At 41.8% G+C, this 25,000-nt stretch overlaps 5 protein-coding genes across 6 annotated transcripts in view; 1 reads left to right on the top strand and 4 right to left on the bottom strand.

Annotated features, from left to right (window-relative positions):
* Positions 1 to 7,027, bottom strand: part of LOC134181960 (UDP-glucose 6-dehydrogenase-like) — a 7,433-nt gene extending 406 nt beyond the window's left edge. Inside the window, exons 1-14 of the mRNA XM_062649258.1 lie at positions 6,848 to 7,027; positions 6,690 to 6,791; positions 6,593 to 6,628; positions 6,406 to 6,521; positions 5,691 to 5,815; positions 5,474 to 5,595; positions 5,361 to 5,410; positions 4,099 to 4,196; positions 3,937 to 4,031; positions 2,893 to 3,023; positions 2,471 to 2,566; positions 2,359 to 2,399; positions 718 to 809; positions 1 to 662 (exon numbers count right to left, since the gene is read on the bottom strand). The exon at positions 1 to 662 is cut by the window's left edge and continues 406 nt beyond it. Coding sequence (XP_062505242.1) covers positions 486 to 662; positions 718 to 809; positions 2,359 to 2,399; positions 2,471 to 2,566; positions 2,893 to 3,023; positions 3,937 to 4,031; positions 4,099 to 4,196; positions 5,361 to 5,410; positions 5,474 to 5,595; positions 5,691 to 5,815; positions 6,406 to 6,521; positions 6,593 to 6,628; positions 6,690 to 6,791; positions 6,848 to 7,015 — 1,449 coding nt within the window. The 5' untranslated portion in view covers positions 7,016 to 7,027 and the 3' untranslated portion in view covers positions 1 to 485. The remainder of the gene's footprint in view (positions 663 to 717; positions 810 to 2,358; positions 2,400 to 2,470; positions 2,567 to 2,892; positions 3,024 to 3,936; positions 4,032 to 4,098; positions 4,197 to 5,360; positions 5,411 to 5,473; positions 5,596 to 5,690; positions 5,816 to 6,405; positions 6,522 to 6,592; positions 6,629 to 6,689; positions 6,792 to 6,847) is intronic.
* Positions 7,028 to 7,072: 45 nt separating this feature from the next.
* On the top strand, positions 7,073 to 9,306 carry LOC134182322 (uncharacterized). The gene is made up of 9 exons (XM_062649719.1): positions 7,073 to 7,160; positions 7,285 to 7,354; positions 7,689 to 7,729; positions 7,798 to 7,856; positions 7,948 to 8,067; positions 8,143 to 8,217; positions 8,282 to 8,371; positions 9,024 to 9,077; positions 9,151 to 9,306. Exons 1-9 carry the CDS (start codon positions 7,097 to 7,099, stop codon positions 9,304 to 9,306), a joined length of 729 nt encoding a protein of 242 aa, XP_062505703.1. The 5' UTR covers positions 7,073 to 7,096.
* Positions 9,307 to 9,344: 38 nt separating this feature from the next.
* Positions 9,345 to 14,716, bottom strand: LOC134182323 (ran guanine nucleotide release factor-like). 2 transcript variants are annotated; one of them, XM_062649722.1, is made up of 6 exons: positions 14,634 to 14,716; positions 14,459 to 14,575; positions 13,440 to 13,488; positions 11,164 to 11,247; positions 10,992 to 11,092; positions 9,345 to 9,482 (listed from the first exon to the last, which is right to left on the bottom strand). In XM_062649722.1, the coding sequence occupies exons 1-6, from the start codon at positions 14,693 to 14,695 to the stop codon at positions 9,356 to 9,358; spliced, it is 540 nt and encodes a 179-aa protein (XP_062505706.1). In that variant the 5' UTR covers positions 14,696 to 14,716; the 3' UTR covers positions 9,345 to 9,355. The 2 variants fall into 2 exon arrangements, with proteins under 2 accessions (XP_062505706.1, XP_062505705.1); XM_062649721.1 differs by having other exon boundaries at positions 11,143 to 11,247.
* Positions 14,717 to 14,753: 37 nt separating this feature from the next.
* On the bottom strand, positions 14,754 to 21,874 carry LOC134182321 (microfibrillar-associated protein 1-like). Its single transcript, XM_062649718.1, has 6 exons — positions 21,809 to 21,874; positions 21,109 to 21,746; positions 18,751 to 18,855; positions 17,135 to 17,196; positions 16,221 to 16,536; positions 14,754 to 15,023 (listed from the first exon to the last, which is right to left on the bottom strand). The coding sequence occupies exons 1-6, from the start codon at positions 21,867 to 21,869 to the stop codon at positions 14,913 to 14,915; spliced, it is 1,293 nt and encodes a 430-aa protein (XP_062505702.1). The 5' UTR covers positions 21,870 to 21,874; the 3' UTR covers positions 14,754 to 14,912.
* Positions 21,875 to 23,527: 1,653 nt separating this feature from the next.
* Positions 23,528 to 25,000, bottom strand: part of LOC134182574 (uncharacterized) — a 13,223-nt gene continuing 11,750 nt past the window's right edge. Inside the window, exon 17 of the mRNA XM_062649994.1 lies at positions 23,528 to 23,908. Coding sequence (XP_062505978.1) covers positions 23,680 to 23,908 — 229 coding nt within the window. The 3' untranslated portion in view covers positions 23,528 to 23,679. The remainder of the gene's footprint in view (positions 23,909 to 25,000) is intronic.

A 25,000-nucleotide genomic window follows, 5' to 3' on the forward strand; every position in this document is an offset into this window, starting at 1 on the left:
GGTAGACTGGTTGTCTGTAGATGAGAAATCACGCAGCCTGTTGATAAGTTTGAGCAACGCAGATACGGAAGAATGACGCCTCCGGCTGTAAACGACCGAAACGACGACCTCAGCATCAGACCGCCCATTTACTCTAACGCGCGTTAGTCAGGCATCTCTGGCCGTAATGACTACACTTTGCAGTGTACGTACACGTATGTGTCGTCACTTGTTTAATTCAATTTAAGCAGTTTCTCAAAGTTACGAGCTAAGCAGTTTCAATCTGTTTCACGTCCTAACAGCATACCTTAACGTGCGTTAGCAAGTTGCCAGCAACACTCTGTGTACACCAGACTTGTCTACCTAAATTCATCCTAAAACAAAAAAATCCAAAAAATCTCCTCTGTATTCTGTTCAAACAGCAGTTGATACGTTTCCAAGTAAAACAACATATATGTGTCCACGTATTTCTCCATGTGCGTCGCCACGTGTGTCTCCACCTGCACTCAACTGGTAGGAGGAGGGGTAGTTGGTATGATAAACTTCCTCGGTCCAACCACTTTCCCTATTGTCTCCACATGAAATCCAATATCATGCAGCCGATCATGATCCAGCACAATTCGCCCATCAAAAGCAAACGCCGGCTTCTCCATGTTGCTGTAAATACGTTGATAATCGAGACTCTACAGTCAAGAATGAAAATTATTAATCAAGATGAGAGCAGCATTTAGAGCTTGCCTTGAACATGTCCCACTCGGTGCACACAACAAAGGCGTGAGTATTCTCAGTCGCCTTGTACGGGTCGTGACAAATCGTCACTAAACGGTCGACTACAACAAGACAATGCATTAGGCTGCAACACACAATCTCTGTAATTGTGTCGATCTCTGTAATTGTGTCGTGTGGTCGACCAGATTGCGTACATGTGTACACAAGACCTTGAACGGTTATGCTTAACAATGTGGCTACACACAACAGTCACCATGCTTTCTTGGATTTGCAAACTACCACATTGATATCAACATCTGATGTAACCAGCCCATCCCACTTTTTGACTATCCAAAAGCAGTGATTTTCCTAACCCCCTTCAAACATGCGTCCTCATCCTGCGCATATTTGGCCCCGCCCCTAAAGAGGCGTGGCCTAAGTAGGTAATGTGGTACAGTAGTAAACATTTTCTGCGGTGAATATAATTGTAATGTATGTATATCAACCAAACTTGTAGACAGGTTTCATTATTAAACCAAAATTCAAATACACACTGACTATGTTCATCATGTTATAATATAGTCATACAAATTATGCCTAGATGCTGTCCAAGTATTATAGGCAAATACTTTCTACTATAATCTATATCAAACAAACATGTGAGCATGTTTTACTAGTTTAATAACCAAACTTGTGCAAACAAACTTTTAATAACAGTCTGTAATTATGTTTATCATGTTATGTGGCCGTGAGTGCCTATAACACTTTGCACCCAGGGTGCTGTTCAAGTAACCTTCTAGTTTTGTGCTCTTTCCACTTGCAAAATGCACGCTCAAAATTAAACTGATACATAGGTGGTCCTTCTAGTAAAATGCGCATCAAGCAGTCAATTTTCTCTTCAGACAAACGGTTCCGTAGTTTTGTCATCACAGCCAGCATTTGTTACTGGTATGACAAGTACATCTGTCACAGTTACTGGAGCAAGCGCTAGACGCAAAGTCAGTTTAGCAGTAAGTAAACAGAACACGCCTAGCTGCTACTATTCTACAATAAACCAGCAGGTTTAGACTATTCTCCATAAGGTTGAACTTTGAATCTACAATATTTCTGCTGCCTTTTGGACCTTCCCGATGATCTTGGTATAGCAGAGCCTGGCATCTTCGTTTATTAGGTTAACTAAGTCCTCCTACAAAGGACAAAGAGGATTCAGATACAAGGGGTGGAGCTATGATCATTATACAATTATCTTGTAAGACGTACAGGAAGCAACTGGAACCATTTAGGTTAATAATGTAACATGTACAAGCTCTAATGAGCACACCTGGTGTGACCTCTAGCTCATTAACTCATCATCAGTTCCTTATAGGGGGTAGGATAGGTTTTAGTAGACAAGAATGCACTTAATAGGATGCGTCCCGCTGTCTGAAATCTACGTCCCAACCTCCTCCAATGCGTCCCAGGACGCATCAAATGTATTGTAGGAAAATCACTGCAAAAGGGAGTGAAACTGACGACATTGATATCAACACCTAACATTATTAGTCTTGTGTAACCAGCCCATTCCACTTCTTGAGGAGTGAAACTATGCAAGCCTGCTACTACACGTTCGTCTTATTTCATTTTGTTCAATAATTGTTTGTTGTGTTACTCTCAGTAGGTACAACACATCACCTCTTGACGAATCTTCGGATATCATGGGATGCTTCAGATCTCTGCAACGAGCAACAAGAGGAGAGTAGTGTTAGAGTGCTACAGGACGTCTCAACATGAAAAACGTTTGTACGCAATGACTTGTGTGTGTTTGACTTTTGGGTCGAATATGACAAGTTGAGCTCCCTCATCCATTAGGTGCTTGCACAGATAGATGCTAGGTGACTCTCTGTATGGCACCAGATGGCAACATAATGCAAGTCAAGCATAACAATAAGAGACATAAACAGACAGAGACAAACACAAACAAACAGACAATAGACAGACACAGTCAGACAGACAAACAGACAGACGAACACACAGACAGACAGACAAACAGACAGACAACAGACAGACAGACAGACAGACAGACAGACAGACAGACAGACAAACAGATTGGGACAGTAGAGTTGCTTAGTTGTGTTGATTGTAGATTTCAATATTGAAAATATATGTATTGGACAGGCAGGCAGACAGACAGACAAACAAACAGACTAACCAATGTACTGACTGTACCGTGTGTCTCCTGTGTCTTTCTTAAAGGAAAATCCAAAAATGGCAATCCTCTTGTCAGTTACTGTGTTGAACAGTGCATTGATGATGCGAGTGGCAAATCGACGTTTCTGGTAGTCATTCAAAGCAATAACCTAATTCCAGCAAATGCATTGACTGCAAGAAAGAAATAAACAAAAAGACAAACATAAAGACAGACATACAAACAGACAAACATAAAGACAACAAACAGACACTTAAACAGACAGACAATAGACAGACAAACAGACAGACAGATAGACAGATTGATACTTTATTCTCATATACACTCTACTTGTACATACACAGACAAACAGACAAACAGACAGACAGACAGACAGACAGACAATAACATACATACAGACAAACATACATAAAGACAGGCAGACTAACAGCAAGAGAGACAGACAGATCAATACATGTATGGACAGACAGACAGACATTCAGACAGACAGACAGACAAACAACAGACAGACTAACAAACAGACAGACAGACAGACAAACAGGCAGACAGACAGACAGACTGACAAACAGACAGACAGACAGACAGCCAGACAAACAAAGAACAGACAGACAGACAGCCAGACAGAGACAGACAGACAGACAGATAGACAGACAGACAGACAGACAGACAGACAGACAGACAGACAGACAGACAGACAGGCAGACAGACAGACAGACTGACTGACAAACAGACAGACAGACAAAAAAACAGACAGACAGACCGACAAACAGACAGACAGACAGACAAAAAAACAGACAGACAGACAGACAGAGACAGACAAACAGACAGATAGACAGACAGATAGACAGACAGACAGACAGACAGACAAACAGACAGATCAATACATGTATGGACAGACAGACAAAGAGACAAACAGGCATATCAATACATGTATGGACAGACAAACAGACAGACAGACAGACACACATACAGACAAACAGACACACAAACAGACAGACAAAGACAGACAAACAGCTAGACACCAAAGTACACTCAAATCATGCGCTGCATAGATGCATAGTCACCTGATTCCAGTAAGCAGCAACTTCAGGCAAATTAAGAGCCTCACATAAATAAACAAGATTGAGAATGTCTTTCTGGAAGCAACTACCACCAAATCCTGTTACAGTATAAAACAATAAATCAACTAAATCTCAATTATTTTATTGTCATAAAGAGCAACAAACCTAAACTTGCACCCAGAAATTTGTTCCCTATTCGTGAGTCTGTGCCAATTGCGTGTGCAACTTCGGTAACATCTGCACCTGTTGCCTCGCATACAGCACTACAGAGAGAGAGAGAGAGAGAGACATCACACAGAACGTGTGTTGTCTCATTTGCTGAAAACACGTGTCTGTTTGTCTGTCTACGTGTCTGTCCACCTGTTTATTTGTAGTGTGTTTGTGTCTGTCTGCCTGTTTGACCGAGTCTATCAGCCTGCCCATCTGTCTACCTGTCTGTCCATTTGTTTATTTGTTGTGTTTGTGTCTGTCTGTCTGTCTACCTGTCTGTCCATCTGTTTATTTGTTGTGTTTGTGTCTGTCTGTCTACCTGTCTGTCCAACTGTTTTATTTATTGTATGTTTGTGTCTGTCTGTCTGTCTGACTGAGTCTATCAGCCTGCCCATCTGTCTGTCTACCTGTCAGTCCATCCGTTTATTTGTTGTGTTTGTGTCTGTTTGTCTGTCTGTCTACCTGTCTGTCCATCTGTTTATTTATTGTATGTTTGTGTCTGTCTGTCTGTTTGACTGAGTCTATCTGCCCGTCTGCCTGTCTGTCTACCTGTCTGTCCATCTGTTTATTTATTGTATGTTTGTGTCTGTCTGTTTGACTGAGTCTATCGGCCCGCTCATCTGTCTACCTGTCTGTCCATCTGTTTATTCGTGGTGTTTTTGTCTGTCAGTCTGTCTGTTTAACTGTGACTATCAGCCTGCCCATCTGTCGTCTGTCTCTGTCTGTCTAACCGTCTGTCCATAATGGTATCTGTTATTTATTGTATGTTGTGTCTGTCTGTCTGTCTGTCTGTCTGTTTGTCTGTCTGTCTGTCCAATTACCTGTCTATCCATCTATCCATCTGTCTGGCCAGTAGTTTGTCTGTCATCTAAAATACTAATACATAAGTCGTGTGTGTGTGTGTGTGTGTGTGTGTGTGTGTGTGTGTGTGTGTGTGTGTGTGTGTGTCCATCCATTTCAACATCACTTGGCTCTAATCACTAGATTGACAATGTTTATGCACAACCATCTACATTATAGTATCACTATCCACCCCAAAGTCTACTACAATACAACCGTCCCAATCATTTATGACAGACTCATCATTGTCTTGACAACATCTGACCAAATGTGGCAGCATGTCCAATCAATTTATTTCTGTACTGCATACTATAAACTGCATCCCCTAACTGTAATCCACCACATAAATTGATATCAAATACATCAAACATGCTCACCTAATTGCATTAATGCTTGAAATACGTTGAGCTAAGAAAGCATTAGCGGTCTACACACACACAACCGAATTCAAACAGAGACGACACACCATGCTGTCTAACAGTGAACCAACAAGCTTTGAGAGTTCAGACGACCAAGTATTTGTGAGAATAATTTTAGACTCAGGAACCCAATGCGAGTAGATGTAAGACAGTTGCTTCATTGCAGCATAACCGGATGCTGTTTGAGAGCCACCTGCCACCGGAAAGACACATAACCAAATTTATAAACATAAAATTAATATCAACTTTTATTAATTATTTATTTATATTAATTAAATTTTTTGATACCGATTAGAACTCGGTCAGGATTAAGTAGATTTTCCATGGCTGTTCCTTCGGCTAGAAACTCGGGATTTGATAAAACCTCCAACTCTACGTTGTCCTTTCGATTGGCTTCAAATATCCTCTCAATACTATAATAATATCAATCAATATGTAATATTTAGATTAATATTAATTATTGTAAGTATACCACAGGTATAATAAATAATATATTAATTAATATATTAATAAATTTATTAAATAAAATTAATATTAATATTAATATTAATAAAATTTAATTAATAAAATAAATATAAATAAAATAAATGAATGAATAAAATTAAATAGAAAATACAAAATTAATCAATAAATAATACAAATGGAATTAATACAAATATTTAATTAAATAATATAATATAATAGAAATAAATAAATACGTAATGCATGTATAATCAAAATAATAATTGTAATAAAATACATTACACATTATATATAAATCAATAATTTTTAAATAATTATTTATAATCATAAGAAACTAACAATAAATTATAAAATATTACACACACACACACACACACACACACACACGCACACACACACACACACACACACACACACACACACACACACACACACACACACACACAGCTCGCCTATATAAATAAAGACTATACACTTTTTAATATTTATACTAACATTATTAATATTAACAAGATATATAAATTAATATAAATCCTAATACCTTTCTGCAGCCCTCACAGGCACCGTACTCTTCTCAACTACGATTTTTCTCCCTTTCGCCAGACTAGCTATTCTCCTAGCCGACGCTTCAATATATTTAAGATCCGGAGCTCTCCCCTACACAACAAAAAAACCCAAAAATAACAACTTAGAAATCAGACCGGAAGTAGAACCGGATGTGACCTCACTTTGCCCAAACCGAACGTTTTAGTGGGTGTATTGACCTAAGAACAGTCAAGAGACACTCGTGAATAACAAATAAACGACACAAAAATCGTGTCAGACCGAGATAAAGATGAGATCGGCCTCTACGACGGCGGCATCGATGTCAACAGAAAAGAAGAGATTTCGACCTCTTGCCGTTTCAACAATCTCTTGTAATCCCGGCTAGTAACGCAAAGGGCATTAAGAAAACGACACGGATCGACGAGAGTTTCATTCACCTCGTAAATGGGGAGATCCGGTGAGTTCCAGGCGGCAATCTTGGCCGCGTCGAGATCGACGATTGTCACTTGTAGGTCTACGCATTTGTATGCGACGACGCTGCACGTTGAGGCTCCGACGTAGCCAGCACCGAGACAACACACCTTCTTGACCTTCCGCGCCTCCATGTTTGAACTCGATGCGCGGCTTGCGGTCTGGACATCATTAGTTATCACGTGATTAATCACGTGACTACTAAGTTCTTTTAAATGAGTTGGTCGGCGGCGATTAAACGTTTTAGTTTGTTGAAAGGCTGCAGAACAGTTGTTTTACGTAAGATATTTTGAACTCCTGGTTTTTTATACTATTTTTAAATTAAATATTTTGTATTAATTAATTAATTAATTAATCACGTGTTACTAATGTAGCAAGTTGTAAGTGCCAAATTTTTTTGTAGTTAACAGAAGCTGGAGACAATTGTCATCTCAAACTCGAGCTGAGAAACGTCAACTGATAAGAGAACAAATGTCAGTGTTATTGACATAATTTTAAAATTTTTTTAAATTATATTGTAATGTAACATAACATAGACAATAGTTACTAGGTTATTAATTAAAAATAGTTACTACATGTATGATAAACAACTGAACAGTTTAAGATAATAGTGACCAATAACGTGAGTGTGTGTGTGTGTGTGTGTGTGTGTGTGTGTGTGTGTGTGTGTGTGTGTCAGTGTGTGTGTGTGTGTGTGTGTGTGTGTGTGTGTGTGTGTGTGTGTGTGTGTGTCTGCGTGTGTGTGTGTGTGTGTGTGTGTGTGTGTGTGTGTGTAAATAATCACAGTATTTTTTGTCAAACTTTCAGTCGGAAAGAACTTGGTCAAGGCTATGTTGCAGAGCTAAAAGGTGGCAGAGCACAAACAATAAATGTGCTAGACAGCCTTTGAAACATTGTATTGTGTGTTTCCAATCAGAGTTTCGTGCAAATGGAGCAAAGAGATCGGAAGCACCAACCACCATTTGCGAACAAAAGGTACACAAGTAAAGATGCTTGACAGACAGCCTGCCATGTTGATATTAATCTGGATAAGACATGTGAATGAGTGTGGTTTGCATGTGTGTAGGATGGTCTTCAATTTCCTGCATTTGATTGCATCACATTGTCTCAGCGACGTGTCAGTCTACCACAAGATTTCATGGACAGAACGACGTTAGTCTTGCTGTCGATGAGAGGAGTTGGATTGGTATAACAAATTGTGAATTTTATGCAATTAAAATAAATCCCAAATATTCATTACACATTTCATGTCTGTTCCTAGACTATGTGTGACACATACAGGCAATCGTTTGTGTCGGAATTTCAAGATCCAAACTTGCATTTATTTTCTCTAGAGGTGACACGTTGTTGGAGTTTCTTTGAGAGAGATCCTAGTTGTAGTTGTTTTTTCTCTAATGTAGATATGCTTGGTTGACAACTGGTTTTTCAGGTTGATAAGAAATACTTTGGAGAGTCGACTTCGCGAGAAACTGAAGCCATCAACTCGACATGTATGAATGAATGTCACAAACGCAGAGATGCAGCTGTGTAGTATGGTGTCTGATGTATTACGAGCTGCATCCCTCCAATACAATAGTCTAGTGTATTGTGAGGTGCGTCCCTCCAATACAATTATAGTGTATTGTGAGATGCATCCCTCCAATACAATTATAGTGTATTGTGAGATGCATCCCTCCAATATAATAGTCTAGTGTATTGTGAGGTGCATCCCTCCAAATACAATTATAGTGTATTGTGAGATGCATCCCTCCAATACAATAGTCTAGTGTGTTGTGAGGTGCATCCCTCTAATACAATAGTCTAGTGTATTGTGAGATGCATCCCTCCAATACAATAGTCTAGTGTATTGTGAGATGCATCCCTCTAATACAATAGTCTAGTGTATTGTGAGATGCATCCTTCCAGTACTATTGTCTACTGTATTGTGAGATGCATCCCTCCAATACAATAGTCTAGTGTATTGTGAGATGCATCCCTCCAATACAATAGTCTAGTGTATTGTGAGATGCATCCCTCCAATACAATAGTCTAGTGTATTGTGAGATGCATCCCTCCAATACAATAGTCTAATGTACTGAGAGATGCATCCCTTCAATACAACAGCCTAATGTATCGAAGTGTCTATGTACATGTACATTACAGGACCAGTTTGTATGTCAACTGACCAATGCAAGAACCATTCGATCATCTCTCTCAGTAAGTTCCTTGCACGGAAATCACTCCAACTAATCCACGTTGTCAGTAACTGTTGTGTTACACTCACTCCTAGATCCACAACAGTCTCATAGGCTACGCGTTTCTTGTTGACCACAGTGGGTTGGTACGATGGTCGGCTCACGGGAAACCAACAGAAACAGAGCTGAAATCAATGAATTTCTGCACATCAAAGCTAATAGGAGAGGTTGAAAGTACACACAAGCATTAAAGTATACACAAACAACAACTTAACTTAAATTGCTATCGAAAAACTATTGCTACGATTGGTTTGTGATAAATATCGATGGATCTGTGAGAGATAGACTGTTGATAAGCGTTTGCCAATGGCCTGCTGTCCATTGTTCCATGTTGCAAGCGACTGCTGTTACACTACTGCTCTCCTGACTAACAAACAGTAAAGAGTAAAACAAGCTCAGAGACAATATCTGTCTGTCTGTCTGTGTCTGTCTGTCTATGTGTCTGTCTGCCTATGTGTCTGTATGTCTGTGTATGTGTCTGTCTGTCTGTCTATGTGTGTGTGTCTGTCTGTCTATGTGTCTGTCTGCCTATGTGTCTGTATGTCTGTGTATGTGTCTGTCTGTCTGTCTATGTGTGTGTCTGTCTGTTTATGTGTCTGTCTGTCTGTCTGTCTATGTGTGTGTCTCTGTCTCTCTGTCTGTCTATGTGTGTGTGTCTGTCTGTTTATGTGTCTGTCTGTCTGTCTGTCTATGTGTGTGTCTCTGTCTCTCTGTCTATGTGTCTGTCTATGTGTCTGTCTGTCTGTCTATGTGTCTGTCTGTCTGTCTATCTGTGTGTGTCTGTCTGTCTGTGTCTGTCTGTCTATGTGTTTGTCTGTCTATGTGTCTGTCTGTCTGTTTATGTATCTGTCTGTGTCTGTCTGTCTGTCTATGTGTCTGTCTGTCTGTCTATGTGTATGTGTCTGTCTGTATGTCTATGTGTCTGTCTGTCTGTCTATGTGTCTGTCTGTCTGTCTATGTGTATGTGTCTGTCTGTCTGTCTGTCTGTGTCTGTCTGTCTGTCTGTCTGTGTCTGTCTGTCTATTTGTGTGTGTCTGTCTGTCTGTGTCTGTCTGTCTGTCTATGTGTTTGTCTGTCTGTCTATGTATCTGTCTGTCTATGTGTCTGTCTGTCTGTCTATGTGTCTGTCTGTCTGTCTATGTGTATGTGTCTGTCTGTCTATGTGTCTGTCTGTCTATGTGTTTGTCTGTCTGTCTATGTGTCTGTCTGTCTGTCTATGTGTCTGTCTGTCTATGTGTCTGTCTGTCTGTCTATGTGTCTGTCTGTCTGTCTGTCTATGTATCTGTCTGTCTGTGTGTCTATGTGTCTGTCTGTCTATGTGTGTGTCTGTCTGTCTATCTGTGTGTGTCTGTCTGTCTGTCTATGTGTTTGTCTGTCTATGTGTCTGTCTGCCTGTCTATGTATCTGTCTGTCTGTCTGTCTATGTGTCTGTCTGTCTGTCTATATGTATGTGTCTGTTTGTCTGTCTATGTGTCTGTCTGTCTACGTGTCTGTCTGTCTGTCTGTCCACCCATCTGATCTATCTGTGTACTGTCTACGTATGTACCTGTCTATCTGCCGTTGATTCCGTCCATCCATCACTCTGTGCCTATGATCCGAACCCACATGTTAGATTGCCCATGACCATAGATGTATTCGTCTGTCTGTCCATCTGTCTGTATGTCTGTCCAGTTGTCTGTCTGTTCGTCTGTATGTATGTATGTATGTCCAGTTGTCTGTCCGTCTGTATGTATGCATGTATGTCCAGTTGTCTGTCTGTCCAACTGTCTGTCTGTATGTCTGTCTGTCCAGTTGTCTGTCTGTCCAGCTGTCTGTCTGTCTGTCTGTCCAGTTGTTTGTCTGTCTGCTCCTCTCTACCGTATGCACAGATGCTCACCTGATGTAGGTAGGATTGTTGAATGAAACCAGAATGTCGGTCGTGTATTGAGGTAGCCGAAACAAAGCCAAGTGAATGTGAACGATATTACTGGCATCCCCCTAACACATGATACACAATCATATAACACGTGCTCATTGAATTGACTTACTGCTTCGTGAAATTTTGATACTTGTTGGTCACCTTCCAAGCTGTATGCTTCTGGGCATGCGTTAAGAGCTAGTTGTTCATTCGGCAGTTGGTTTATTGTTAAGACCTGTAGCATCAATTACTGACAGTTAAGACATACAATCATACATACATTACATACATGCTGCATCTGATCATACATACTGAGACAAACAGGCAGACAGACAGACAAATGACAGATGAATGACAGACAGACAGACAGGAAGACGGATGGATGGATGGATGACAGACAAACAGACAGACGAATGGATGGATGACAGACAGACAGATGGATGGATGAATGGATGGATGACAGACAGACAGACAGACAGACAGATCACTATGATCCACTCCTGACCCACTTAATACCAAACATTGCCCATTCCAAGTGACGAATGATGGGACTATGGTCTTAGGCATTCCCGTGGGAAGTTCTTCCTTTGTCCTTTCCAAGTCTGAAGGCATAGCTCACTCTGGTCAATCACTTTGCTCTGCTTTGTCTCAATTAGAATATCCTCAGTCAAAATGCCTTCTACTACGTCATTACCATGTTCCCAAGTTAAATTACTTGGCTAGGTCAGTATCACCATCTTTATTTCAACTTGGCTAGGTCAGTATCACCATCTTTATTTCAGTCTACAGCTGAAATACATGACAACAGGACTCGAAGAACCTTTTGTAAAATATTGGGAGTGCCATCAATAGTCGATGAACGGTGGAAACAGGCAACACTTCCTATCAAATTAGGAGGATTCGGAATGACATCGGTCGATGCTATTGCTTCATCTGCGTTTTTAGGAGGATGGATGCATACTCTGTAAAACTTGCCTACTAGGTTCCCTCACTTGACTAACGATGTATCACTCTTGCTTTCAACTGATAATGTCTCGAAGATCTCGGCCGATATTCATCAAGCTGTCAAGTCTACTGGTTGTGATGATTCCCAACATTTAATTAAGTGAGTTTGTCAAACAGCCCAAGAAATTACAACAAAAACTATCTAGTCAACTACACAAGTCAAACGCAAATTCCTGCCTGGAAACTTCAATTTCACAACCAGATAGAGCTGCAGCTAAATTTAGATCAATAAGAGGTAAGGGAGCTGGGTCATGGCTGGAAGCCATTCCTACTGAAGAGATTCTTGCACTGAAACCCAACGAATTTCGTTTGGCAGCATCTCTGAGGTTGGACATACCTGCACCTTTTGTCAACTGAAACATCCAGTGTGAATGTGGCAAGTTGACAGGTGAATATCATCTTACATGCAAACATGGAGGTGAACCTGTGTGGTAACACGATGAAATTGTAAATACATGGAGCACTTGTCTACATGAATTAAAGATTCATCACGAGAAAGAACCTCGACATCGTTACTCTGGAAATGAGAATAGACCAGACATAGTTGTGTATGACTCTGGGTGTAGCTATGACCTTGATGTGGCTATGGCTCATCCTTTCAGCCAAGACGCTTTAAAGCAGGCAGCTTTAGAGGAAGGTTTTGCTGCAGCAAGAAGGGAGGAAAGGAAGATGATCAAATACAAAAAACAACAACTTGCTGGCAATACATCAAGCCTCAATTTCACTCCTCTGGTATTTGAACATTTTGGAACGTGGGGATCAGAAGCTACCAACTATCTAAACAAACTAGCCAGAAGATCAAGGGACATTGAAGGCTATACAAATGAAGCTGACTTTAGGTTTTTGGAGAAAAAATTCTCAATAATATTACACCGATGCAACGCTAGAGTCATCCTCCACAAGCTGACACGTGTCTTCCCTGAAGAAGAAGATGAGAACATACACAATAGAGACTACCAAAGTAGTTTGCATTAAACTAAAGCTGAACTCAGTAGATTTCTTGTATTTAGTGTTAGAAATGTAACGTAGAGTTTGTGTTTCAATAAATGAAATTGACAGACAGACAGACAGACAGACGGATGGATGGATGAATGGATGACAAATAGACAGACGGATGGATGGATGGATGGATGGATGACAGACAGACAGACAGATAGGCAGAAAGACAGAAGGATGGATGACAGACAGACAGACAGACAAAAGACAGATGAATGACAGACAGGCAGACGATGAATGGATGGATGACAAACAGACAGACCAACAGGCAGAGAGAAAAACAGAAGGATGGATGACAGATAGACAGACAAAAAGACAGATGAATGACAGACAGACAGATAGACAGATGAATGACAGACAGACAGACGGATGGATGGATGACAGACAGATAGACAGACAGACTGACAACAAGATTCGTGGCTTCACTTGATGTGCAACTGCGCTGTTACTGTGAGCGAGTTGTTCGAAATGGTATCTGCACACAGCAAACGAAGCAATCACTAACTTCATACACAACGATTTCTCAGTTGAAAACAGCCATTAGATTTAGAGCATCCAAATTAACTCACACCCTTCTTGTCAACAACAATAATACTACAGCACAACAGCAAAGTTTCTATACTAAGAGGGTCAGTGGCGTAAATAGGCATGAGACAACCGAGGCAGTTAACTAAAAGTGGGCATAGCAGCAGAAAAGACTGGAGTGTGTATATAAAAAATTTCGCTCTTATCCTTATAACATGTCTCATCTGTTGTGTGTGTGTGTGTGTGTGTGTGTGTGTGCGCGCGCACGCGCGCGTGCATGCATGTGTGTGTGTGTGTGTGCATTTGTGTGTGTGTGTGTGTGTGTGTGTGTGTGTGTGTGTGTGCATTTGTGTGTGTGTGTGTGTGTGTGTGTGTGTGTGTGTGCATGTGTGTGTGTGTGTGTGTGTGTGTGTGTGTGTGTGTGTGTGTGTGTGTTTCTGTTTGTCTGTCTGTCTGAAGATCAAAAAAGAGAACATAACATCTAGCACATAAGCATACTGTAACAACGATATGATCAGATCACACCAGTGATAACAATGAGCACACTATACATGATCCCAATCGGTCGTGTCCATTAGTCCATTACTTGGTCTGGTCCATTGGTCAAATGGTTTCCGGTCCAGAACACTACTGTAACCCTAGCGCATGCAGTGCTTAGTAGCTTTCATAATTTTTACTAGTTGATATTAACAAAGTGCCTTGGTAAATTTTACTTGAGGCTAAAAATTTAGTTACGCCTATGAGGGTGCAGAGCAAACTGCCCTCTAACTGCTAGTGAACATGCCGTACAGTCAAACTCAAAAATCTTGTACTTGGCGGGTAGTTTTCATTCATTCTGTCATTGTTCGGCATTCTGTCAGAGTCAGTTGCCGCTCAGTCCCGAGTAATCGTTTCCTATTTCATTCATCGGGTTCACTAACCTAACAGCTTGCTTCCCTCGCAGCGTTCCATCGTATTCCAGCAGTTCAATAATCACACTCTGATCTGTTTCTTCATGCACAAACACTTCCTGATTATCAGGAACTTGACGAATTTCGCTGACAGCAAAACCTTATTCAAAACTCACACCGGCAATTTTAGTTACAATTTTCAAACCTTACGTCCTTAGCTCCTGGAGGAAGAACACAAGACAACGCACCGCCAAACAAACGCGCCATTTTTGCGCAAATCCCGGATAAAAAGTCACGTGACTGCACACTGCCTCGGATTACATGAACACAAGTTGCGCGGTTGTCTAAATTTTGTATCTACAGTTTATTATTACGATGTCCTCGAGACAAAATACACATGTAATAAGAACAAGTGTCTAAATTGAAGATGAATTGAAGGTTAATTCCGAACTGATTTATACACTTTTGTTGTTCTGATGACAAACTAGACTTTCCGTTTTTTCCCTGATGGTCGAGCAAAGTCTTGCTTCATTCCGCCTCCCTTGTTACTGATCTTGACGTTTAGAGGATTTGCTTGAGCCCACGGCGAATCAGACTAAATAATAAATAAGTAATTAGAATGTATTACACACACATGTACGCACACACGCGCACACACACACACACACACACACACACACACACACACACACACACACACACACACACACCTAAAAAATGAAATCCTAAATGTCAGGAGCTGCCTCTCAGAGGTCATGCCCCCGGCTGTTAAGCTGGGCCCTGTGTGCTACTCAGGGAACTCTGGCCCTGCGCTAGCAAACTCCTGGAGCCGGACCAGGCACTCGCAGGAGCACCAACTTGTGAAGCCAACTGTGGTGTGAGCAGCCGAAGTCTCACCAGAACCCCAGTGGCTGATGTCACATCACAGCCGATGGCCGCTTAGGACCCCAGTCAATGACCAGGTACTCATTTATACTCCTGAGTCAAGAGAAGCAAATGTGTGTTAGTTTCTTGCTTAAGGAAATTATGCCATAGCTCGCCATCACTGTGACTTGAACTTGCGACCCTTTAAGGTCTTTAAGGTCTCGGATGTAAACAATCCAAAAGATGACTCTCTAACCAACTGAGCTATCGCACCACACACACACACACACACGCACGCACGCATGCACGCACGCACGCACGCACGCACACACACACACACACACACACACACACACACACACACACACACACACACACACACACACACACACACACATGGACAAATGTTAAGCCCTCCACGTCTTTCGGCGTTGACCTTGAGGTCAGTTGCGGAGATAGCTCCCCTTGCCTCTAGAGACAGGGCCTCCTTGCGCTACGTGGAGTCTTGGGGCCAGCGCTACAATCCACCTGGAGCTTGGCCAGAGTCATCCAGGGGCACTGACAATGGCGCAGCTCTGGAACTGGACATCAAGGCCCACACGTACCCGTCTGCTGCATGACGCTGCTGCCAAACCAGCAGTCTTGTCCAAACCAGCAGTCTTGTCCACCCCAGTCGATGACCAGGTACTCATTTATACTCCTGAGTCGAGAGAAGCAAGTGTGGGTGAGTTTCTTGCTCAAGGAAATTGCGACAGTGTCGCCTCCACCAGGATCGAACCTTCAACCCTCATCACAGAATACAAGATCCCGGATGTCATCACAAACGCTCTACCGTCTGCTCCACCGCACCCCCCCCCCCACACACACACACAATACTCAATCTGATTTAACTCTCGTCCCTATCTTGATGTGTATGCATGAACTATACCTTCGTTGTATCCTCATTAACAAGATGCGTCCACTTCGTTCTTCCAGCTCTACCAAAGTCCTTCACTTGCATAACTTGTGGCAGTATTGTCTTATCAAAATGATCCTCAAGTGTTGGCATGGACACGTCTCGTTTCAGCACGTTCTGCTCTTCTTCGAGATAGAAGACGCCACGATGATAATACTTCTGTAAGAACTTGTACTTTCCTTTTGTTGCTTTATTTGTGATTTCTTTGGGATTGCTCTTGAATATGGAATGACGTTCTTCTTCCGTCATTTGGTGAATAGAATCAATCTCTTGCTTCTCCTTTTCCATACTAGAAGACACAGTGACTATAGAATATGTAAGCAAGCAAACTGGCAAATATAATGAAAAAACAAAAAAACAAGGAAATGCACAAACAAACAAAAACAAAACACAAAAAAACTAAACAAACAAAAGGATAGATATTGCACAACCAATCAATGTAACAAGCAAACAGACAAACAGCAAAATTAAAAATATTGTATTAGAAGGATGCATCTCACAATACAATAGACTATTGTATTGGAGGGATGCATCTCACACATTAGGCTATTGTAGTGGAGGGATGCATCTCACAATACATTAGACTATTGTATTGGAGAGATGCATCTCACACATTAGGCTATTGTATTGGAGGGATGTATCTCACAATACACTAGACTATTGTACTGGAGGGATGCATCTCACAATACACTAGACTATTGTATTGGAGGGATGCATCTCACACATTAGGCTATTGTATTGGAGGGATGTATCTCACAATACACTAGACTATTGTATTGGAGGGATGCATCGCTCAAACAAACAAGCATACTGACAAGCAGACGATGATGAATGAGTATGTGAACAAACAGATAGAAGGCCTTTTGCAATGTCATAGTACAGCTCACCGTTCCCGTTCTTCTCTGTCTCTCTTAATTCTCTTCAACTCTCTGACTTTCCACATTTCGTACTGCAAAACATAAAAAGGTATAATAATATTTCAATTCACACACACACACACACACACACACACACACACACACACACACACACACACACACACACACACACACACACACACACACACACACACACACACACACACACACACACACACACACACACACACACACACACACACACACACACACACACACACACACACACACACACACACACACACACACACACACACACACACACACACACACACACACACACACACACACACACACACACACACACACACACACACACACACACACACACACACACACACACACACACACACACACACACACACACACACACACACACACACACACACACACACACACACACACACACACACACACACACACACACACACACACACACACACACACACACACACACACACACACACACACACACACACACACACACACACACACACACACACACACACACACACACACACACACACACACACACACACACACACACACACACACACACACACACACACACACACACACACACACACACACACACACACACACACACACACACACACACACACACACACACACACACACACACACACACACACACACACACACACACACACACACACACACACACACACACACACACACACACACACACACACACACACACACACACACACACACACACACACACACACACACACACACACACACACACACACACACACACACACACACACACACACACACACACACACACACACACACACACACACACACACACACACACACACACACACACACACACACACACACACACACACACACACACACACACACACACACACACACACACACACACACACACACACACACACACACACACACACACACACACACACACACACACACACACACACACACACACACACACACACACACACACACACACACACACACACACACACACACACACACACACACACACACACACACACACACACACACACACACACACACACACACACACACACACACACACACACACACACACACACACACACACACACACACACACACACACACACACACACACACACACACACACACACACACACACACACACACACACACACACACACACACACACACACACACACACACACACACACACACACACACACACACACACACACACACACACACACACACACACACACACACACACACACACACACACACACACACACACACACACACACACACACACACACACACACACACACACACACACACACACACACACACACACACACACACACACACACACACACACACACACACACACACACACACACACACACACACACACACACACACACACACACACACACACACACACACACACACCATACATGCACACAAACAAACAAACTCAACCAGTGTATGCAAGAACAAAGAAATATTACCATGTTTTTGATGGAACTCTGTGCTAATGCTGCATGCATAACGCTATAACTAAAAATCTGTCTCACCGCCTCCTCTTCATTTTCATCATCAGTATTGACATCTCCAATGTTGGAAGTCTCAAACTCTCCTTGTTCGTCTTGAAGTTCTCGTCGGATAGCCTCACCAGCCAACTAACAACACACATACACATCTAATCAACTAATATTAATATTAACTAGTAACTAAAACTGTATTTCAATCTTGCTATCCCAGCTATGAGCCACCAGAAACCATGATCAACTAGTTGTAAAGTATTATGTAAAGTATTATGAATTTAGACGCTATTTTGCTTCAAACGCACTACTGTAGCACATGTGCTGGTAAAATGTCTCTAAAATGGTACAGAAAGTTTGTTGTTTCAGATTTTGTAATATCACTGAAATAGTCTGGAATTGTCAGAGTAATGAGATTTATCACGTATGAGGCATAGAGATGTTACTCCTGGTTTATACCTATCGTTACAATCCTTTTGAGTGTACAACACACTTGCCCATGTGACTTTTACAAGTCCCATTCTTATGGCTAACAGCTAAAGTTATATTCAATTAAACGTTTTTTTATAACAGACACACAAACAGAGACAAAACAAACAAACAGACAAATAGACAAAGACAAACAGACAGACAGACAGACAGACAGACAGACAGACAGCCAGACAGACAGACAAACAGACAGACAAACAGACTCATCTCACTGGCTTTGACGGAATTCCTGTGAGTCATGATGGTTCAATTTTTCTGGGTATACCAGTTGGTACAGCTAGCTTCGTGTCTACAACGTGTGTTAAGGAGACCAACTTTGCGACCAACTCAAGAAATTAGAAGATCAGCAAAGTTCAATGCTACTTCTAAGACATTGTCATATTCCTAGACTTGATCACTTGGCTAGATCTGTGGAGCCTACCTTGCTATCTGAAGCTGCGTCCATCCAAGATTTTCAATCTCGAAAAACATTTGTTCATCTTCTTGGTGAAACATTTGTGGATGATCAGGTCTGGAAACAGACATGTCTTCCTATTTGTATGGGAGGATTTGGTCTATCCCCGCTATCTTCCATTGCTAGTCCTGCTTTTGTTGCTTCGTGGTCCCATACCATATCTGAGCTACCATCTCGTTTCCCACATCTGAACGTCATCATGGACAAATTCACTTGTGATGCATCTAGCCCTGCTGGACATGCTTTTCGATCATACCTTCCAACCAAAAAGAAGATCTCATATTACAAAGGAATTAAAAAGCTACAACATCAGTTGTCCATTTCTAATTTCAAAGAAGATTTCCAGCACTTGGTTGATGCAGCTCCAACTGCAAGAGATGAAGCAAGGTTTTGCTCCCTTCAAGGAAAGAGCGCAGGCGCATGGTTGCATGCACTACCAACATCATACGGATTCACACTCAACCCTTGCGAATTTCGCTTGACACGCCGTGTGAGATTGGGTCTGCCTATCACCATTTCAAAATGGGTAGAGTCTTGTAATTGCAATGCATCACTAGATGACAGTGGATACCACTTACTTACCTGCAAGACAGGGGAGGCCCTATTTGGTCCCATGAGTCTATTGCTGGAGTGTGTTCGAAGTGCCTTAGAAGTCTACAAATTCACCATTGTCGTGAGCCAAGAAACAGATATACTAACTCTGAATGTAGACCTGACATTATCATGTTTGATGCTGAGTCAGGTGCTAATATTGATCTTGACATCTCGCTGGCACACCCTTGGAGCTCAGATGTTTTCCCAAGCTCTGCTGAGGCAGCAGGGGTTGCAGCTAATCGAAGAGAAACCAGAAAGATGTCCAAGTACGAACAACACAAACTGCCTGGAGGCTCAGTAGTCAAAGTCGTTCCACTTGTTATGGAACATTTTGGATCATGGAGAGAAGAGGCGAGAAAATTTTTGCAGAAACTGGTAGCCTTTTCATCAGATGAAGCAGGAAGACCTAATGCTGCGGAACTTTTAGACTTTTGGAGGAAAAGATTCTCCGTGCAATTACAGAAGTGTAATGTTAAAGTTATATCTAAGAAACTTAGCATGTTGTGCGGTGGGTCTGAAAGGCCTGACTCTCTCAGCACCCAATTTTTTCCTCATTAGTCTTAGATATGTATAAGTGTTTTAGTTTGCTGTAATGTTAGCTTTCAACAAACATTAGTCTAGTTGTATTACTGTAGTTCTTTGCAAAATTATATCATAGTTTGTTGTAAGAAATAAATAACAGACAGACAGACAAACAGACAAACAAACAAATAGACACAGACAACAGATCGACAAACATGTCTCCTTTACATAATCTCAGACTATCACAAAAAATTAACATAATTTTTTACTAATTTGAGTGCCAACTAACAGTAGGTCATCGTCCATCTTGCGATCACTGAATATTACTCTACCTTCACTGATTCTTTCCTTCTCAACTGTGCTGTTCGTTTGTTGTTCTCCTCTAGTCGTACCTTCGCCTCCTCAATTTTCTCTCTTTCCTTCACCGTCACCCTGTCTGCCTTCCGAATAAACACAGGCTTCAATCTCGGCGCCTCCTCTTCGCTATCGCTCTCCGTTTCGTACTCCGATTCTTCCTCCTCTTCCTCTTCACTCTTGATTTCATCCTCAACATCCATAGCGTCTCTCTCCTCCTCCCTCTGTCGTGCCTTTTCAAGCAATAACTGTCTTTTCCTCTCTATTTCATCATCCGAAATCTCCTCTGATCCTGCTTCGTCCTCCTCTTCCTCCTCATTGACCACGCCCACATCATCCTCTGCAAGTTCCAAAATCTCTGGTTCTCGTATTCTACGCCTCGATTCTGTTATTTCTTCTGGTTTGTTTAGCATTAAGCGCCTCAGTCGTCTGTCATCCACGTCCATGTCGATTTCTTCCTCGCTCGCTTCGCTCGCTTCCTCCTCGTTCCGCACTGCGGCGCCGCTGCGATCAAAAATCTCTTCGTCGTCGTCTTCGTCTCGCTCTTGTCCGGCATATTCTGGAATCTTTCCGGCCACGTAGCGAGCGACGCGCACTTTTTCCATTGTAAGCACGCCTGACGACGGTATAAACGATCTTAAAAATTAGAAAAATTGTGAATATAAAATAGACACTAACCCTTTTCATTTTTAACAGGAACAGCTGCAGCTGTAGCGTTAACTGGCAACAGATTTGTCATAACGATTGCAGCCGTATCCGGGCTTTTTATTCTGCTAACGTTCCCGTATTTTTACCACTCCCGTATGTTGCTTGTCTGTGCTGCCACCTGTACAGTACAATCAGTAGTATGGTAAACGGTAGGTTTATAATTTAGTTTGTGTGTGGTTTAAGGTTACTGTGGTTTGACATTTACGTAGCTTATTCGTTTGATGGTTTGTTGGTGTTGCTGCTTTTGTTCATCTGCACGTCTGCTTACTTGAGGAGAGTTCCCAGGCTCAAGCAGATGCTGCTCTCGGAGAAAAGTGGCATATTTGGGACGTTTTACAAGGGTTGGGAGATATATTAGATTTACAGCACACACACACACACACACACACACACACACACACACACACACACACACACACACACACACACACACACACACACACACACACACACACACACAGTGACACACACACACACACACACACACACACACACACACACACACACACACACACACACAGTGACACACACACACACACACACACACACACACACACACACACACACATACACACACACACACACACACACACACACACACACACACACACACACACACAGTGACACACACACACACACACACACACACACACACACACACACACACACACACAGTGACACATACACACACACACACACACACACACACACACACACACACACACACACACACACACACACAGTGACACATATACACACACACATACACACACACACACACACACACACACACACACACACACACGCAATTAATGCTTGCTGTTTATTGTACTTTAGCATCTGTTATTGGACTCAGACTGCATTGGATCGTGTCGCTTTGTTGTGTCTCAATGGTTGTCTATCTCATGATCCTGAAATAAATCAAAACGACCGAGAGAGACACTAGTCATGCATCAGATATTTCTCATAGCAAGCTACTGAGACTTTTATAAGCTTGAACAAAAATGTCATTTATTTTACAAATAAGTACAATTAATTAAGTGAACAAAGCCAATATGATACAACGGAATGCATCGCATTGTGGCCTACTATACTTTAGCGTTTCATATCATAGGCATTCACCTTTTATGTCATTTTCTTGCCTAAAGTGGCAAACTACATTGTATTATCAAATTTTTATAGCTTCGGGTAGTCGGTTTCCCATTTTATTTTATCTTCCGGAAGTGGCTCTCTTAATTAACGCATGCGCAACTGAGCCAGTGCTTACACTTTAACGCGCGTTAGCAGCACATTGCGTTGCAAGGAATCCTTCATATCAAGACTTTGTTTTGACTCATTACTATCTATACCTTCTATACAATTAATTGATTAAGTCAAATATGATACAACAGAATGCATTCACCTTTTGTCACTCGCTTGCCTAAAATGGCAAACTACATTGTATAATCAAATGTTTGTAACTCCAGATAGTAGTTTTCCCATTTTATGTTACCTTCCCGAATCCGGAAGTAGCTTTACAAGTTTCTTAATTAACGCATGCGCAACTGAGCCAGTGAGTACACCTTAACGCGCGTTAACAGCACATACAGTTGCATGGAATCGTTGATATTAAGACTATTGTTTTGACTCATTACTGTCTATACCTTCTATATGAACGACTGTTAGTACACAGAATACAACTCTACCACCTCTAATTAACGCGTCAATTAATTAACCAGCAAATATCATAAAATCCTACATTCTATTAGAAACCACATCAGAGCCCATCTTGTCTATACTAAACACCACCCAATTGTGTCTACATTTCTTGCCTATTTACACAATACGTCACGTGCCTGTCTTCAGTCTGGCGTTGCAAACTTGACTCGATGTGGATGATGAGGCTGCACGCTGCGTTTCCCACCGTCCGAGTCGAGAGATCTAGCTGAGTGGTATCGTGACATGCCAACGTCAATTGATGATCCAAAAAGGACAATGGCTTGTTCGACGTTTCTCCATGCCCCCTCGTCAGAGACGCATGTCCGAAGGGTAGTGAGAACGTCATGAAAACCGATATTTACGAGAGTAGATCTGAAAGGGACAAAGACTATTGAGAAGGTGTTGTTAGACTGATTTATCAACACAATACTTGTTGCTGACATCAGTCTGTCTGACTGTCCATCTGTCTGTCTGTGTCCATCCATCTGTCCATCAGTCAGTCTGTCAATCTGTCTGTCTGTCTACTGTCCATCTGTCTGACTGTCCGTCCGTCTGTCTGTCTGTCCATCCATCTGTCCATCAGTCAGTCTGTCAATCTGTCTGTCTGTCTACTGTCCATCTGTCCATCTGTCTGTCAGTCTGTCTGACTGTCCGTCCGTCCGTCCATCTGTCCATCAGTCAGTCTGTCAATCTGTCTGTCTGTCTACTGTCCATCTGTCTGTCTGTCTGTCTGTCTGTCCGTCTGTCTGTTCATCTGTCTGTCTGCCTGTCAAATACAATTTATTTCAAGCATACATCTATAATACTATGTAAAGTTCCGCAACTACGAGAGTTCACTAGAACATTTTAAAAACAAACAAACATGTAACACTTAAAAGAGAACGATGCAGACTACCCGGAGCCAACTTAATGGCTGAAAAACTGGGTAGAGCAATCTACAGTACAGTCAATGTTATTAGTGAGAGCTGAGATTTTTCTCACGATGACCTTTGTGTTGCACTTCTGAAGTTAAGTTGAGAATCTTTCTCCAGATGTCCAGAAACTCAAGTGTTTTTATTTGCCGACCAAGTTCATCACGTGACTTCTTGGCTACCAAAAAGCTTTTTCCCATCTCACCCATCGTCCAAAATGTTCTACAACTAAGGGGATGAAACTGACTGTTGATCCACCTGGTAGATTTTCTTGTGCGTATTTTGCCTTCTTCCTCTCTTCTCTTCTTTCTGCAGCAGCACCATTTGACTCAGATAACCTTGAAAAAATATCAGAGCTCCAAGGGTGTGCCAGAGTTAGATCCAGGTCAATGTTGCAACCTTTGTCGGGGTCAAATGCCACAATGTCTGGTTTATCATTTGAATTCGAATAGTGATGTCGTGGCTCTCTTTGATGGTGCACTCTCTTTGATGGTGCACATTTAACTCATGAAGACAATCAGACCAAGTAGATGCTATGGCTTCATGTGACCAA

Source organism: Corticium candelabrum, chromosome 7 (genome assembly GCF_963422355.1).
Source record: "Corticium candelabrum chromosome 7, ooCorCand1.1, whole genome shotgun sequence".
Classification (NCBI taxonomy): Eukaryota; Metazoa; Porifera; class Homoscleromorpha; order Homosclerophorida; family Plakinidae; genus Corticium; species Corticium candelabrum.

Excerpts from the sequence above, each read along its gene's own strand:
- LOC134182321 (XM_062649718.1), bottom strand. The coding sequence starts at position 21,869 with ATGACAAATCTGTTGCCAGTTAACGCTACAGCTGCAGCTGTTCCTGTT. Across the intron at positions 18,856-21,108 it reads GAAGGAAAGAATCAGTGAAG|TTGGCTGGTGAGGCTATCCG; the intron begins GTAGAGTAATAT and ends GTGTGTTGTTAG. Across the intron at positions 17,197-18,750 it reads ATGAAAATGAAGAGGAGGCG|TACGAAATGTGGAAAGTCAG; the intron begins GTGAGACAGATT and ends TATGTTTTGCAG.
- LOC134182323 (XM_062649721.1), bottom strand. The coding sequence starts at position 14,695 with ATGGCGCGTTTGTTTGGCGGTGCGTTGTCTTGTGTTCTTCCTCCAGGA. Across the intron at positions 14,576-14,633 it reads CCAGGAGCTAAGGACGTAAG|CGAAATTCGTCAAGTTCCTG; the intron begins GTTTGAAAATTG and ends TTTTGCTGTCAG. Across the intron at positions 11,093-11,142 it reads TATCAAAATTTCACGAAGCA|GGGGATGCCAGTAATATCGT; the intron begins GTAAGTCAATTC and ends ATCATGTGTTAG.
- LOC134182322 (XM_062649719.1), top strand. The coding sequence starts at position 7,097 with ATGAGTTGGTCGGCGGCGATTAAACGTTTTAGTTTGTTGAAAGGCTGC. Across the intron at positions 7,161-7,284 it reads CTGCAGAACAGTTGTTTTAC|TTAACAGAAGCTGGAGACAA; the intron begins GTAAGATATTTT and ends ATTTTTTTGTAG. Across the intron at positions 7,857-7,947 it reads CCACCATTTGCGAACAAAAG|GATGGTCTTCAATTTCCTGC; the intron begins GTACACAAGTAA and ends GCATGTGTGTAG.